The sequence below is a fragment of the Elgaria multicarinata genome, chromosome 2 (assembly GCF_023053635.1).
Source record: "Elgaria multicarinata webbii isolate HBS135686 ecotype San Diego chromosome 2, rElgMul1.1.pri, whole genome shotgun sequence".
In the NCBI taxonomy this organism is placed as follows: domain Eukaryota; kingdom Metazoa; phylum Chordata; class Lepidosauria; order Squamata; family Anguidae; genus Elgaria; species Elgaria multicarinata.
Window position 1 is genome coordinate 147014520 of NC_086172.1, and position 14891 is coordinate 147029410.

A 14891-nucleotide genomic window follows, 5' to 3' on the forward strand; every position below is an offset into this window, starting at 1 on the left:
TCCATATATACAAATGACACCTGCTGAAATTCCCTTTTCAATACAACTGTTAAAGATACAGGAGCCCTGTCCTCCTTTTCATATGGTCACCCTACCTAAGCCCATTTCTGTTCCCTTCTCTATTCACATATTTAACCCATTCAAAGAAGCCCGAGCTTTCAAACCTACAGATTTTTCTGACACCACTGGCCCTGTGCAGGCATTCAGCCTACTCATGTAGGAGCTAAAAATGGGGAGGGAATGTGGGCGTATACATTTGTTTGAATGCAAGTAAAAGCCTTCATACAATTGGGAACCCTGATATAGCAGGGATCCAAAATGCACAGAGCATATTTCCTTTTATAGTTCTGTAATTCTGTGCACTGGAGTAGACCAGGTCCAAATCCCAACCCCCTCAGCCATGAAGCTCACCTTGGGCCAGTCATTGTCTCTCAGCCTAATTTGTTTCACAGGGTTGTTGTGAGGATAGGTTGGGATGAAGAACCATGTATGCTGCCTTGAGCTCATTGGAAGAAAGATGGGATATAAATGTAATAAATAACTATTAAAACAATCTCCAAGAAACTCCTAGATGGAATATTTGCAGCAATGCCAGCGTGAACAACAGTTTTGACTTAAGAAATCATTGTAGACAGAATTGGCTTCAACCAGCAGTCGGTGTGGAAACCAGTATGTCATTTTAACAATAGAAGTATGGCTTTACTGAGGTGGAGAAGTAATATAACCACACTTTATTTCCAAATGAACCTATCGGGGGGGACGCAAAACCTCCATGTTGTCTGTACTAGAATTGAGAACAACTAGGTTACTAGTAGTTTTGCTGACTTGAGAAAATGAAAAGTCTTTTGTTAATCCATTAATAAAAAAGCAAACTTTGGTGAGTTAGTCATTAAGGTATAACATCAAGGCAGGAAGTAATCTCAGAAAATAGCCCAGAAATGCAGCCATCTACTACCATGGTTGACTTATGATCTTACTTATAAAGTCAGCCATTGAGATATACTCCATGAATTTGTTAGCCATGATAGCTAATCTTGTTCACAGAGGCCTTGTCTTCATGCCCTGTTTGTAGGCTTCCCAGAGGCATCTGGTGGCCACTTTTGTAAGACAGATGCTCGAATGGATGAACCCTTGGCTAGGGTGACCATATGAAAAAGAGGACAATACAAGTTGTATTGAAAAGGGAATTTCAGCAGGTGTCATGTGTATATATGGAGAACCTGGTGAAATTTCCTCTTCATCACACCAGTTAAAGCTGCAAGTGCCCTGCCCTCTTTTGAATCTGGTCACAGTATAGCTGCAGTATAGCTCCTGCAGCTTTAACTGTTATGATGAGGAGGAAATTTCACCAGGTACGACATGCATACAAATGACACCTGCTGAAATTCCCTTTTCTATGCAACTGTTAAAGATACAAGTGCCCTGTCCTCCTTTTCATATGGTCACCCTACCCTTGGCCTCATCCAGCAGAGCTCTTAAGTTCTTCTTATGATCCTAGGTATTACCCCCTTCCCATATAAAACATAGCTTTTATATGTTTGTAAACTGTTGTCTGTAACAGTTTGCTCTGCAGGTGCCATGTTGTTAGGCATCTACTCCCTTCTTATGAAAGAGAACGTTGCAGCTGGTGTGTAGATTGTTATACGACTTCGCAGAAAGGGCTGGACCTCACAGCTTTGTGGCCACTTTTAACTTTGTTGTTAGAATAGTGGTGGCTTAATGGAGGATTTTAATGATATAAGGGCAGCTTGAGCATAATATAATTAAACTAGAAATGGCAGATTGAGTGAAATGAAAATGTTGATGTATTGTAATTTATTTATTTATTTATTTATTTATTACATTTCTATACCGCCCAATAGCCAGAGCTCTCTGGGCGGTTCACAAAAATTAAAACCATTCAAAGTATAAAACCATAATATAAAATACAATATAAAAGCACAACCAGATAAAAACAGCAGCAATGCAAAATTACAAATTTAAACACCAAGTTAAAATTTATTTATAGACTGTTAAAATGCTGGGAGAATAAAAAGGTCTTCACCTGGTGTCTAAAAGCATATAATGTAGGTGCCAAGCAATCCTCCTTAGGGAGCTAATTCCACAACCGGGGTGCCACAGCAGAGAAGGCCCTCCTCCTGGTAGCCGCCTGCCTCACTTCCTTTGGCAGGGGCTCACGGAGAAGGACCCCTGAGGATGACCTTAGGGTCCGGGCAGGTACAACAGACTGGGAATTCTGGCATGTTGAATAAAAGAGGGGATGTGTGGTAGACAAAATTAAGGAAAGGAAAGCAAAGACGGAATAAAGTATATTACTTCATGGTTATTTATGAAGAGGAGCTGATCTCAGTGTTGGAGCCCATAGTCTCTAGGAAGAAAAACACGGCCCAACTCCCTGAAGTTGAAGCTGCCTGCTGCATTTACTCCCTCTGCACTTCTATCTCTGCTCTATTGTGTTGTGGTTTCTAGAGCTCTCGGCAGCCTAACTGGGTACTGCTTGAGTAGGGATGGTTTTTTCTTGTAGCTGAACTTCACGTTCTGAGGAAGAAAAATATTTTCAGCTTATGACTAAGTAAACCCCATGATTGCTGTCAGTCCTTTCTGCATAGTCTTCCAAAGGCTTTTTTAAAAAATGTTCCCCTTTCTGATGGATTGTCAAGAACTGAATTGGTGCATCTAGCATTAATGTAAATATCTATAAGCAGCAGTGTTACTGCTCACGCTGCCCTACCTTTTCAGGATGTCTCTGTTTGATTATTCACTAAGCGTCCTGACAAAATACAACATTCCTCCAACAGAAGCCTTTCTTTGAGGAAGAACATCTGCATCGCTCACAACAAAGGAGTATTCTCTCATGAATTACGTGAAAGGCCTCTGCCTGTCATAGCAGATAATAAGGGGCTAGATCAGCCTTCCCCAACCTGTTGTCCTCCAGATGTTGGACTACATGTTACATCATTCAGCCAGCATGGCCAATGGTTATGCTAGCAGGGGAATATGGGTGTTGCCCTCCAGATGTGGTGGAATACATGAAATAGTCTGATTTGGTGTAAGGCAGCTTTGTAAGTTCTTAATGGCTACACGTTTATTGGGTGAAAAAAATCAGTTGTCTGAAAAGGTCCTTCTGTGCTTCTGTCTCTGAATATTTAGAATGGTTTTGCCTCTTAGAAATGTATTTTTCCTCCCAAACATGGACTTTCCATGTTTGGTGCTTTGTTCTGATGCAATGTTTTGTCTGGCAGAGCAACCTCCACCGAAGGGCATCTGAATGGATTCCAGAAGAGCCTTAACACTGCTACATCCTGTGAGCCACTCACAAACTCCACAGGTGAGAGAACTAGGACATTGTAGACAACATTTTTAATCCACACTGTTTTTTGTTCCACATTTGCATTATAATTTTTTCTGTTGTTGATGAGCCATAACCTCATTGAACATCATATCACATGGAAAAATTGAGGAAAGATTTTGCTGCTCCCCAACATATAGGTAGCATGCAGAATACAGGAAAACCTAGAAGGTGCATTTGTTGCCATATTTTACAAAACAATTTGCAGAAATGGTGGAAATGGAATGCATTAAGGAAAGAAGACATATCTACTCCATGCTGCAGAAAAGGGGCAGCCTTTGCTTGCATTCTTAGGAAGGTGCTGTGGCATCTTGTGCCAGACATCTGTCATGTTGGGCAAGGTTTTTCCGAAAATAATTAATGAAGGGTCATTAAAAATAGTCAATACCATTTTCACCTTAAAAAAGAAAGAAAAACATTTCCACTTCCATGTTTGCTTGTGCTTAATCTACATTACTTCTGGAGCTCCATTTCTCTGCCCTGAAAAGCGCAAAAAACAATGTAGGGCACCTTGCAACCGAATTGCATTTTTCTGTCATGTCGGTGAGTATATTGAAACCCTTCCTGGAGGTGGATTAGAGCACATACTGGGCTTCAAGTGGGGTTGTTGTTGTTAGTTTCTTGTGGTGGTCTTGTTATCTTTCCTGGGAAGAGTAGGTGATGTGCCAAGTATCAGTGCAAAGTAAGAGAGCGACCTGTCCCAGGCTAAGCCATTTTTTCCATTTTCCAGGTCCTTTGGAAGCTGACCCCCAGATTATATTCGCCAGAGCTAAGCCTTTGTCCAGCCGAACCAGAGCCATTGAAACAGTTGTAGGGCAAGGAAAGAAAAGGCCAGTGGAGGGAGGGCCAGCTTAAGGTAACAGCAGGCACTTCTGTGCTCCCCAACCATTTTCCTTCTGTAACTTAATTCCACTAGCTGCACCAAATAAAAACGGAGGCGAGGAAAAGAGGCAGATTGCCCAAAATCTCATGTGAGGTAGGGCTTTTTGTGAAAGAAAGACAAGTCAGAGTGGAAGTCTTCAACAGGTCTGTTCATATGTTCGTAGTAATATGCTACTTTCCTGTGTACTCTAAGAAAAAGCAAAATTTTGATCTGGACTTGATGACTCATTATGATTTTTGGCAAGCTTCAGATCTCGAGTGATGGGAAATAGGTGGTAGTCTTGCATAACTTCCAGGCTTCTGTGTGTCTTCACAATTTTAACCATACTCCCTGAATTTGTCAAAGGCTTGAACTATACAGTTGTACCAGAGGGGTCTGTATATGAATCTCCTATAAAATCTGTATTGGTTAAGAAAAGACATTCAACTAAGAGTTAAGATAGTCAAGCATGTGCTGCTACTGTAACAAACAGCGTTCCGTTGCCTTCAATGGTTTGCCATGGGCAACTCCTCTGTTTAACCTGATCTTAAATCCATTTCCTGAGCAATCATGAACCCTTTTCAGATGACATGCTAAACCGCAGTGGTTAAGCATTTTGAGCGAAACATTATGGCTTAACATGTCGTATGAACCATTCCTAACCATAGCCATGTTTTAAACACGCTTACTAACGAATTGCTGCAAAAGGGGTTAGCGGCCTAACCATGGCTTTGAGTGTTGTCTGAACAGCCCCATGGTAAAATAGAAACTAAGGTAAAATTTAATATAAATAACTCAACTAATTTTATAAGGAATTATTAATGCGCTTGCATACTGAATAATGTTTCAGAATAAACACAAGACCTTTTGTGATTTTCTTAGTGCTTCATTAATTGTTTTGTGATAAGAAGATATATCCATATTCTTATTTATTTTTTCAGTGAAAAAGTGCATCTTCTATGTTGTCCTTGAGCCAGGGAGTGATAGAATCAACCCCAAACAGGGATCCTTCTAGTTTCTGTGCATTGAAAATTCCCTTCCTTCAGAATAGTAATCTTAGTAATTCGGTTTCTCATTCTCACCCTCCTGCCTGACTCTTCCTTGCCATTTAAGCATCACTTCAAATGACACCTCCCGTGACCTCAGCTTTAGGTTTAGTTTGGCTGCATGGGTGTGAAATGCCTCATTGCACAAAGAAGCTGCTTGTTGTAGATACATCTTACCAGCCCCAACGTGGAAATAAAGCCATGCATGTAACAACTGGTTTGCAGGGATCCTTGCAAGCCCTTCAGAAGTTCACTGCGCTGTTTAAAACAACCATCCCAATCTCCCGTCATCTTAGTCATAAATAATAGGCTCCACCTGTAGAGCCCACATGCCTGCCAGTTGCTGCAGTTGATACTCTGTTAGCCTTTTAGTTGCGAGGAAGGGATTAGCAGGAAACGTGATCTCTTAGTATCACAAGAATATGGAAAGAAGCATGGCAATGTATTGAAGAGTCAACACCTGCTCCTGCATTTCCCTTTGAAAATTTCAGGATCTGACTGGGATGGAGTGTTTGGTTTCCCATCTGTTCCCAAAAACTATCTTTCTAAACCCATTGTCCTCAGAAGCACTTCAAAGCCTTCTCCACAGGCTTTTTGTCTCCTCCAGTACCCTCCTTGTGAACTTAGGCCATGAAGCAGTAATATCTGGAAGGTGTGGACGGCTCCAGTATGTTAGTGATTTCTCATAGATGGCCATTTATCCCCACGATCACCACTTGTAACCATATAACCCTGAGGGCAACTGGTCATCCACAGCAGGGGTGGGCAGAAAGTAGATCTCCAGATGTTTTGGACTTCAACTCCCAGAAGTCCCTGCCAGTATGGCCAATGGTCAGGAATGCTGGGAGCTGAAGTCCAAAATACCTGGAGATCTACTTTCTGGCAACCCCAGATCTACAATGTGTACTGGCCATATGCTGTGGAGAATTTTACCTTGCTCATGCTTCCTGCTTGGGTGCAGTGGATGTGGGTAAAACAACAACAACAACAACCTTCTCCTGTATCTTCTGAAAGGCATTCTGCATTTCTGGGTTAGCCCATCCCCCTGGGCTGCCAGACTGGCCCTGTCTAATGTCAGTGCAACAGGTTTTGTTGGAGCCCTGTGGATTTAGGTGCGGTGAATAGTAGGGAGGCAGATTTTCATTAGCACTACAGTGCAGAGAGAAAGGATTAAACCAACCTTCCCACATGGCATGATCTCTCTCTCTCTGTCTTTGTCTCTCTCTCTCTCTCTCTCTCTCTCTCTCTCTCTCTCTCTCTCTCTCTCACACACACACACACACACACACACACACACACACTTAGATTCATACAAACATTTTAAAATCAAACACATTAGATGCATAGATCATTCAAGGCAACCTTTCCCAACCTGTCGCCCTCTAGATGTGTTGGACTGCAATTCCCATCGTTTCCGGGCAACATGGGAGATATGGGAGCTGCAGCCCAACACATTTAGAAGGCTCCAGGTTGAGGAACGCTGATTTAAAGTATAATCCAGTTTGGCCCTTGGACCTATTGGCCCTGTTTGCACCAATCCCTCTCTGTTCTAGCCCTTAATATAGGGGCGGGAATTGTTCTGAGCTCGAGGGCTCCATCTGCCTGTGGGCCAGCTCCTGGGGAGGGGGGGTTCACCTTCCTGCAACCCACCTTCCTATCTCCAGTAAGTGGGAGCAGAGGCAAAAGTAGGTTCAGGGACATTCCTATACACATGCTCTCATGCACATAGGCATGTTCAGACATACACCACTGTCTATTCGAGGGGAAAGCTGCGGATCTGCGCTGCATCAGTTATACTTCGCTTCACAGCCACCACGAGGCTTTCCCACGAAGCTGCATATTGAAAAGTTTGGGGACTTGCCCCGACCTTTTCAATGGGAGCAACGCTAGTATGGCTCTTCCGCCTTCTGACGTCGCTCCAGGGCCGGTCCATGGTGGAAGGCGACTGGCGATTGGTCGCCTTCCACCAGGAAGAGGGCGGGGGCAACTCCACCCCCCACCCCCAGAAGATGAAAACCGTGGGGTTTTGGAAGGAGGCAGCACCAACCCAGCGCCATGAAGACAGCCCCTCTGTCTCCCCACTTTTCTCCTTCTCTCTTCTTGTCTGTCTGTCTGTCAATCTTTCCCTACTCTTTTCTCTCACTGTGTTCCATTCTGTGCACAGAGAAAGGGTCACAGAGGAACTTGCTCTTTGCCACTGTTCAACCCTTTCCTGAGCAGCTAAGTTCAGGGACCGTGGGGATGGTTTTATATCTCCCCAGTGTCTGCCCCCACAGTTCCGCTGCTCAGCTGATTGGGAAGCAGCTGAGCAGTGGCAAAGATTAAGCTTCTCTATTGGGGGTCAGGTGCCTTGCCCTTACCCCTCCCCTTTCCCAAGGGGTGGGGGCTTGGCAGACTCTGCTGGGTGGGAGGGGCTAACAAGTCTGAGGCTCCGTACCACTGCTTTCGTTTTTTGATCCTTAAGCATGCAGCCTGGCTTGTGGTCTTGGTACATCATCATCTAACAGTGCATATATAGTTCCTTCTCTCGTAATTAGTGGTCTCTTCTTTCACATTTGGGGCAAGTTCTATGAAAAACAAATGAAGCCAAGCAGAGCCAGCTCTGTACTACTTTTGAACACTATTAGCTTTGCTAGCATATATTGAACAGAAAAGACGGATCTCTTCTCAATCAGCCCAGAGTGCAGGACATGGAATAATGGGTGCAAGTTACAGGAAGCCAGATTCCGGCTGCTCATCAGGAAAAACTTCCTGACTGTTAGAGCAGTATGACAATGGGACCAATTTCCTAGGAAGATCGTGGGCTCTCCCACACTAGAGGCATTCAAGATAGAGCTGGACAGCCATCTGTCAGGTATGCTTTAAGGTGGATTCCTGCAATGAGCAGGGGTTTGAACTCCGTGGCCTTGTAGGCCCCTTCCAACTCTATGGTTCCCACCTCAGCCAGTTGCATTATGTACAAAGAGAGAAAATACATGAAACAGAATCACGGAACTATGTATCACATGCAGTTCCACCCTTAGATTTCCCCAGTAAGCAGACTTACTATAGCCTGTACTGTTCTAAAACCAACAGTCATTTGTAATTGCAACTGCTAGTCCAATTCTCAGATGTTCAGTTGAAAATGATATAAACCCAGCAAAATTCAGAGCTGTTTTCTGAAAGCAGCATTCCCCCCAAGCCCCTTCTTGGAGAACATCGACTGCATAATGTCATACTGTACAGCCACTGCTTAATTAAATCTGAGAGGTGGTGCTTATTTCAAATGAGGAGCAGATAGATTCTTAATCCTCAACCTATGAGAATGGCCTGCCCCTAGCACTTTGGGTCAACCTCTTTGTTTGACAAGCGGAAGAAGATGTTTCCTGTTATCTGCTGGTTGCATGCTACAAAGAGGGACAGTTGAAGCCTGCAGAGCAGTTGGTGTTGTGCTCTGAGTTCAGAGCAGATTGAGCTGGTAGAATTCTGGACTGTATCATTTCACACTGCAGATGAGGCTTTTTATTTTTAATGCTTCTCCATTAAGACAGAACAAAAAAACTCCCTACTTTGGTCCCATCGGTCTTATCGTGGTAACGTTCTGTCTGTTCAGTTTACTGCATGCAGGGATCCTTTAAATGGGGGAGTATACAAATATCCCTCCCAGCTGAATAGCTGTAATCTAGACTGCTTCCATCTCTTTTCATGTAATGTGTGGATCACTACTTGGAATTTTGGTACACATCAAATTTAGCATATCAAAAATATCCACATGTAAGCCAGGCTGTCACTATTTAGAATTTTGAAGGCTCTTCCGAAGATAACAAAGAAAGCTGGAGGGGATTGTGGAATTGCTGTCTGTCTTTCTCCTTTCTTAAACTCTTCAAGAATTTCTGTTATAGATAAAACCGAATGGTAGGAACGAATTGTTTGGAGAACTAATGTTGAAAATCTGGAACAAATATAAGAATAGGACTTGCATGAGGAACTCATCCACACCCTTGGTCCTATTTGATTCAAACTTTAATAAAAAGATGGAATTAGGACATTTCCTTAGTAGAATACAGTACGGAGTAAATCTGTATAAGGACTGGACAGAGGATAAGCACATAATATATTTTTTTGCCCAATGATAAGAAAAAAATCGATGTGTTTTTACCTCTAGTGAATATTCACAAGGGTTTTCTTCTGCCAACTTGATTGAGAAGCTCAGAGGGCTGTTTTGAAAACTTATTCAGCTTTTGAAAAGATTATTATAAATAGCCCAAGCCATTCCTTAACAGAAATCTACCAAATTCTTTTGCACTCATGAAGAGAGGGTAAACTTAATTATATACATAACTGGGGGAAAAGATACAATATTACCATTAGAGATCTGGGCATATGCATGGAACAATGTGAAGAGACGTAGTTTCATCATATTCAAGAGATGATTGTAAAGTAATTGTCCAGCAGCGTTTGCTTGCAGGTTATCTAGATATATCAGGGTTGACGTGAGCTCTGATTGAAATGTGGTACTAAAAGGCGGGGCTTTGTTCTTTGCTGGTAGTTCTGTTCCAAAGCAAAACAACTCTGATCTGAAATTTCCTGTAAAATACGTTTTCATTTAAATCCTTAATCATTCGACCTTAAAATATTTCGTTTAACATGCAAAAAAGGAGTTTCCCCTAAAGAGAGGGAACCTCCTGATCCATGATAGGTGTAGTGAGGTTAATTTATGCACAGTTTTGCAAACTCAGAATTTCCTCTATTATGAGAGTAGCTAGCTAATTTCTGGGATGCTTTAAATATGAACAAAGATACTTGATGTATTCATGCTAAATATAGAAAACCCATGCTGCATAGACTTGGGAAGGAATGGGAATATTTTAGGCATTCTTTGAATACAAGCTAAATTGAATTATAAGCAATCCATCATTCGCTCTAATCTCTGATTGCTTTGGAACCGGAATGAGGCCACCCACAAACAAAACAGGAGTTGCAGCAGTACAGCTTTTCCAACATCGCCCCTCCAAAAAAACAGGGGAAAGAGGGGACTGCACACGTGTGCTGTCCTCATGTTGCAATGGAACCCTGGCTATATGAGTGCAAAGAACTGGCATAAGCACCACTTTGCTCCATTAACTTGGGTGAGATGGCAAGTCGTCTTCACAGTAGTTGCCATTAGGTATTAGGAGAAGAGGAAGAAAGGAGGTGGAACAAATATGTTGCCCCAGCTTCGTGGGTGAGCCAGGAGAAGATCGCCTAAAAAGAAGGGAGGGCGTTTGGGGGGGGGGGAAGCGAAACAGATACAAACAGGTTGTTAGTGTTCACGATTGGTCAAAAAACCAGTCTCTTTACATGCTGGTACTGCAGTGCTGCAATGGCATTTGGGTACAGGGAGGGAGGGAGCAAAAGAGGAAACCATGTGTTAGCATTATGCGCAAGCCAGGCCTATGTCTCAAGAGACTTAGGTAATTTCCCTAGTGCTTTTATGTCTCTCTATGCTTTTCTTATTTATAAAGTGTGAATAATACATCCTAGAGGGAACATGAAATGATCTTTGTAGATGTCTCTTTCTTACCTGCCTTTATATGCCCTTGATATGCAAAACTCAAGCTAGCTAATATTACTGTGAAAAGACAGCATAAACTGTTATTAAAGCTGATTCATTTTTATTATTTCTATGCAGCAAATGTGCCAAAACACTCTAGGCTATTTTATTTTTAAAAAACAAAAACAAAGAAAAACAGAGAAACAGATTTCCCCTCTTCCACTGTAGCTCCCTGCCCCCACCCCCAAATCTGCTCCAGAGGGATGTGGGACAGATTTTTTTTGGGGGGGGGGACATAGGGAGCTGCAAGGGGGAGGGAGAAGTCCTGTTGCATGAATGGAGGTCCACTCATGTAACATTGGATTTAGCCCATAGACTGAAACCCTAAATGACTAGTAACATAGAACTTATTCTGTCAGTGGGGAGTAATAATTGAAAACACACTTAAAGTGGGAGTTGCAGAGACACCTAAAATATATGCTTCAAGGTAAATGGAAAAGTTTAATATCTTTTTCTTAAACTTTGCTGGGAAAGGGTGAGGCAGATCTTTTCTGGCAGTGTATTTTGGGTTACTGAAACCACAAACATGAATGCCCTGTTCTTGGTTCCTGCCAATCGCTCTCCCTAGTGAGACCCCTCTTTCCCATGCTATAGATCGCAGCAGAGATATGCTCATGCTCAGATACATCAGGCCCAGTCTCTTAGAGGGCTTCTGTAGATTAAGCATCTTGATTTGGGCTTGGGAAGTGGCTGGTAACCAGTATAATATTGGAGAAACGGAAATCAAGCTGAAAGACTTGGTCATCTAGAGGACATTTTTCATTCATGGTAATGATCCCAAATGTTCACTCCTGTGATCAAAACATCAATGTAGGGCAAAAATATATATTTTTTAAAAAATTACAACTTTGCCCGTGAATCAGGTGTAGACACTGAAACATCTGGAAATAATTCAGCATACATGTGTTTGACATGTATGTAGATATGAGATATATTTTAAGGGTGTGTGTGGGAGAGAGAGAGAGACTGACTTTTAGAAGTATATAAACAAATCCTATACTTTGTGCTTTGGTGCTAGAGCTTGTGGGGGTGGGATGTCCAGTATTGTCAAATCCCATAAATCAAGTAGACCTAGACCTAGAAAGCGACAAAGTCCCATTCATTAGCTCAAATGAACAGTGTAGCAAGACTGACGCTTCCCAAAGAAAAGAGACAGAGAGGAAAAGAAATAGATTGAGTATTTCTATGGCAATCTTTAGCATATTTAAATTATACATATTTTTATAAGCTAATCTTACAGTCTTAAGACTGAAATACAAGTATATATTTTGACCCCAATGCTTACATTAGGAAGCCATTACTTAAGTATACATTTACACAGTTATTGTTATGTTTCAGTAGAGATGCTTTTTTGAATATAAAGATGGAGTGAATAACTTGAACATTCACCCTCATAAGCATTGAATTTGATACTAGCTGCTTTTTTCAAGTTCTGTGTTCAGTGACCCAGCTTTCCTTTTTTCACTTTCCCCCCCCTTTCTTTAATGACTTATAATTTTGTTCTTTTGAATTCCAGGGGTCTTTCTTACAAATAAATGCTTTTATAGTCATAGCCTAGACATAATTCCAGATTCCATGTGCTTGTGTGATGCTTGGCAGTTAAGGAAAATAGATACGTTCTTTGTAAATTGCTGCTAATATTATTACCACCACTCTCTGCAAATGTTATGCAGAAATCAACTAATTTTAGGAAAACTAATTTGCTGAATATGTAGGACAAGTTTTGTCTCAGCAGTTATCCATAGAGTTTGTTTCAGCCAACCAGAATTTGAGATATTCCTATGAATTTGGGATGTATGATGGAAAGAAATTTCCAAAGAAATAATTTTATATTATGGGTGGGGGGTGTTGAAGCAACATAAAGACATTCAGATCTGCGTCCACCCTCTTCCAAACTCTCCTTTTTGAATAAAGTAGGGGGCATATAGGAGCCTTAATCTGCAAATGTGAGTGCAAGGAAGACTATGGCTCAGTTCAGACAACACGTTAGTCAACACAGTGTGAAAACTCCATTCAACAGTTGAGTTTTTAGGGGGTACTCCCAACACAACACGTTCTAACTCCACCGCTGTATGACTGTGGGCTACTGTGAAGTTGGGTAAAATCCATTGCAATGTTCGATTGACAGTTCTTCCGCCCTCTCTCCTCCCCAGTCCTCCCAATGGTATCCCATCAGCCATTGCTGCGAAAAAACAATCCCAGCAGCTCTCCTAGAACAGCACTCCCTCCTTTCGCCTTTCTTGCCAGGGAACTCTGTAGCCAGTGGGAAAAGTCAACTCAATGCTATAGAAAACTCCACGGAGCCCGCCACACAACATGCAGCACAACAGTTGTGCAGGAACTCTCTTCTGCACATTGTGGAGTGTCCCGTCCTCCCCCCCAAAAAACCCTCCATCATTGCCTGGAGTTTTCCCACCAGACAACACATTTCTCAACAGTGGTATAAAAGCTCCACTGTGGAGTTCTAAAACCACCATTGAGAAACATGTTGTCTGAACTGAGCTTATATGTTTTGCAAACAACTGAGTTCATAACTATGTAACTGTTAGATATTATGATGGAGGTTAGACAGAGAAATGGAATTATAGCTGCAGTCACATACAGTACTGCCTAGAGAGCTTCGGCTATTGGGCGGTATAAAAATGTAATAAAATAAATCAATAAATCAACTGGTTTTCATGTATTCTTCCACATCTAGGATATGCCCAAACTTCAGCTTCTCACGCTCCCTATTGGGCCCTGCGGTGTCCACCTTGGAGCACCGTAAAAATCCCGGGGAATAGCCAGAACCTGTTTCCCTAAATCATGTCTGCACTTGTTGTGAAAAGGCAGCCATCTGATTACAAAGCCAATTCTGTTCCCTGTCTCTAGCAGTATTTATCTTCCAACCCGGACAACAGGAATCAGAACCACTGCAACATCATTTCCTATTCCTGCAGTTAAAGCAGTCAGTTTTGAAATTTGTATCAAATGTAGGTCAGCGTCCACTTCTCTGAAATCATTCATTGGCTTTTCTTTGTGTCTCTTTCAGCTCCTGCTTGCACTTACTTTTTGAAGTGAAGGATTCTTCCTGAATAATGGATGAACAACCAGTTCAGTGCTTGAGTATGCAAGGAGGAGATGAAGCAGGAATGTCTGTTCATCATTCCACGCTCCTGGTGACACCCAGATTGACAGCATGACCTGTTGCACACTCCAGAATTTTCTCCAAGGACAGGAAAACAGCTGCATGTTTGTGGAAGTAGAGTTGGAGCCTGGATGTGAGGCTTTCTACTCCCTCTGAGCTTTTGCTGCTTAAGCCTCAGGACTTCCTTTGCATTTTGTATCACATCTTCATCCACCAGATCTCCCTCAGACTGCGGTTAGGACTCGTGTAAGACAGGCATTCTGTCTGTATTATGTATTTCAAAGCTCAAGTTTCTTCATCTACGCAGTCATTTCAGTTCACCCTGAGAACAATCAAGGTTCTCTACCAGGTACCAGGCAACGTTCGTACCATATGACCACAGTTGACATGAGAGGTTAAAATGTTGACTGACTATAGACACTTGTACTGGCTGCCATCTTGGATTTTGGCAGAAAGCCATAGAACGGCTCAGTCTGAATAAAGTCATTCATTTTGTTTCTTTAGCTTAAAATTTAGTTTTTTTCTACTGAATAACAGTCTTGCAATTAGTTGACATTTAATTTTATTCCAGTGGGAGGCTTTTTTGATTTTATATGAGTTACGTTGGTTTTCCCCCACATTTATTTACATTTCTTAAGTTGCTGTTTTAAAGAAGTCGAGATTCCAAGACCCAGCCTGAACTCAGCAATTGGGTTCTGTCACTTCAGATTAACAGTGTGAGCGTGGATACAGTTCACTTCATTATTTATCATTTCTGTAGCACCATTTAGCATTCTAAATGCTTTATGCTTATTTGTTCTGTGAGGTAAATTAGGCCTAGGGAGAGTGACTTGCAAAATAAACAAACAAAAATCCTACTTCACTCCCTGAACAGGAATTTGTCCTTGTTCATCTATATCCAAACCCTGCACTCTATTCATTACACTAGAATCATA

At 42.0% G+C, this 14891-nt stretch overlaps 1 protein-coding gene across 1 annotated transcript in view; it reads left to right on the top strand.

The window, feature by feature from the left end:
• The window catches only part of TTLL5 (tubulin tyrosine ligase like 5), a 150090-nt gene extending 135623 nt beyond the window's left edge, over positions 1-14467 (top strand). Inside the window, exons 33-35 of the mRNA XM_063117892.1 lie at positions 3243-3328; positions 4080-4205; positions 13861-14467. Of these exons, the coding sequence (XP_062973962.1) occupies positions 3243-3328; positions 4080-4204 (211 nt within the window). The 3' untranslated portion in view covers position 4205; positions 13861-14467. The remainder of the gene's footprint in view (positions 1-3242; positions 3329-4079; positions 4206-13860) is intronic.
• Positions 14468-14891: the final 424 nt, after the last annotated feature.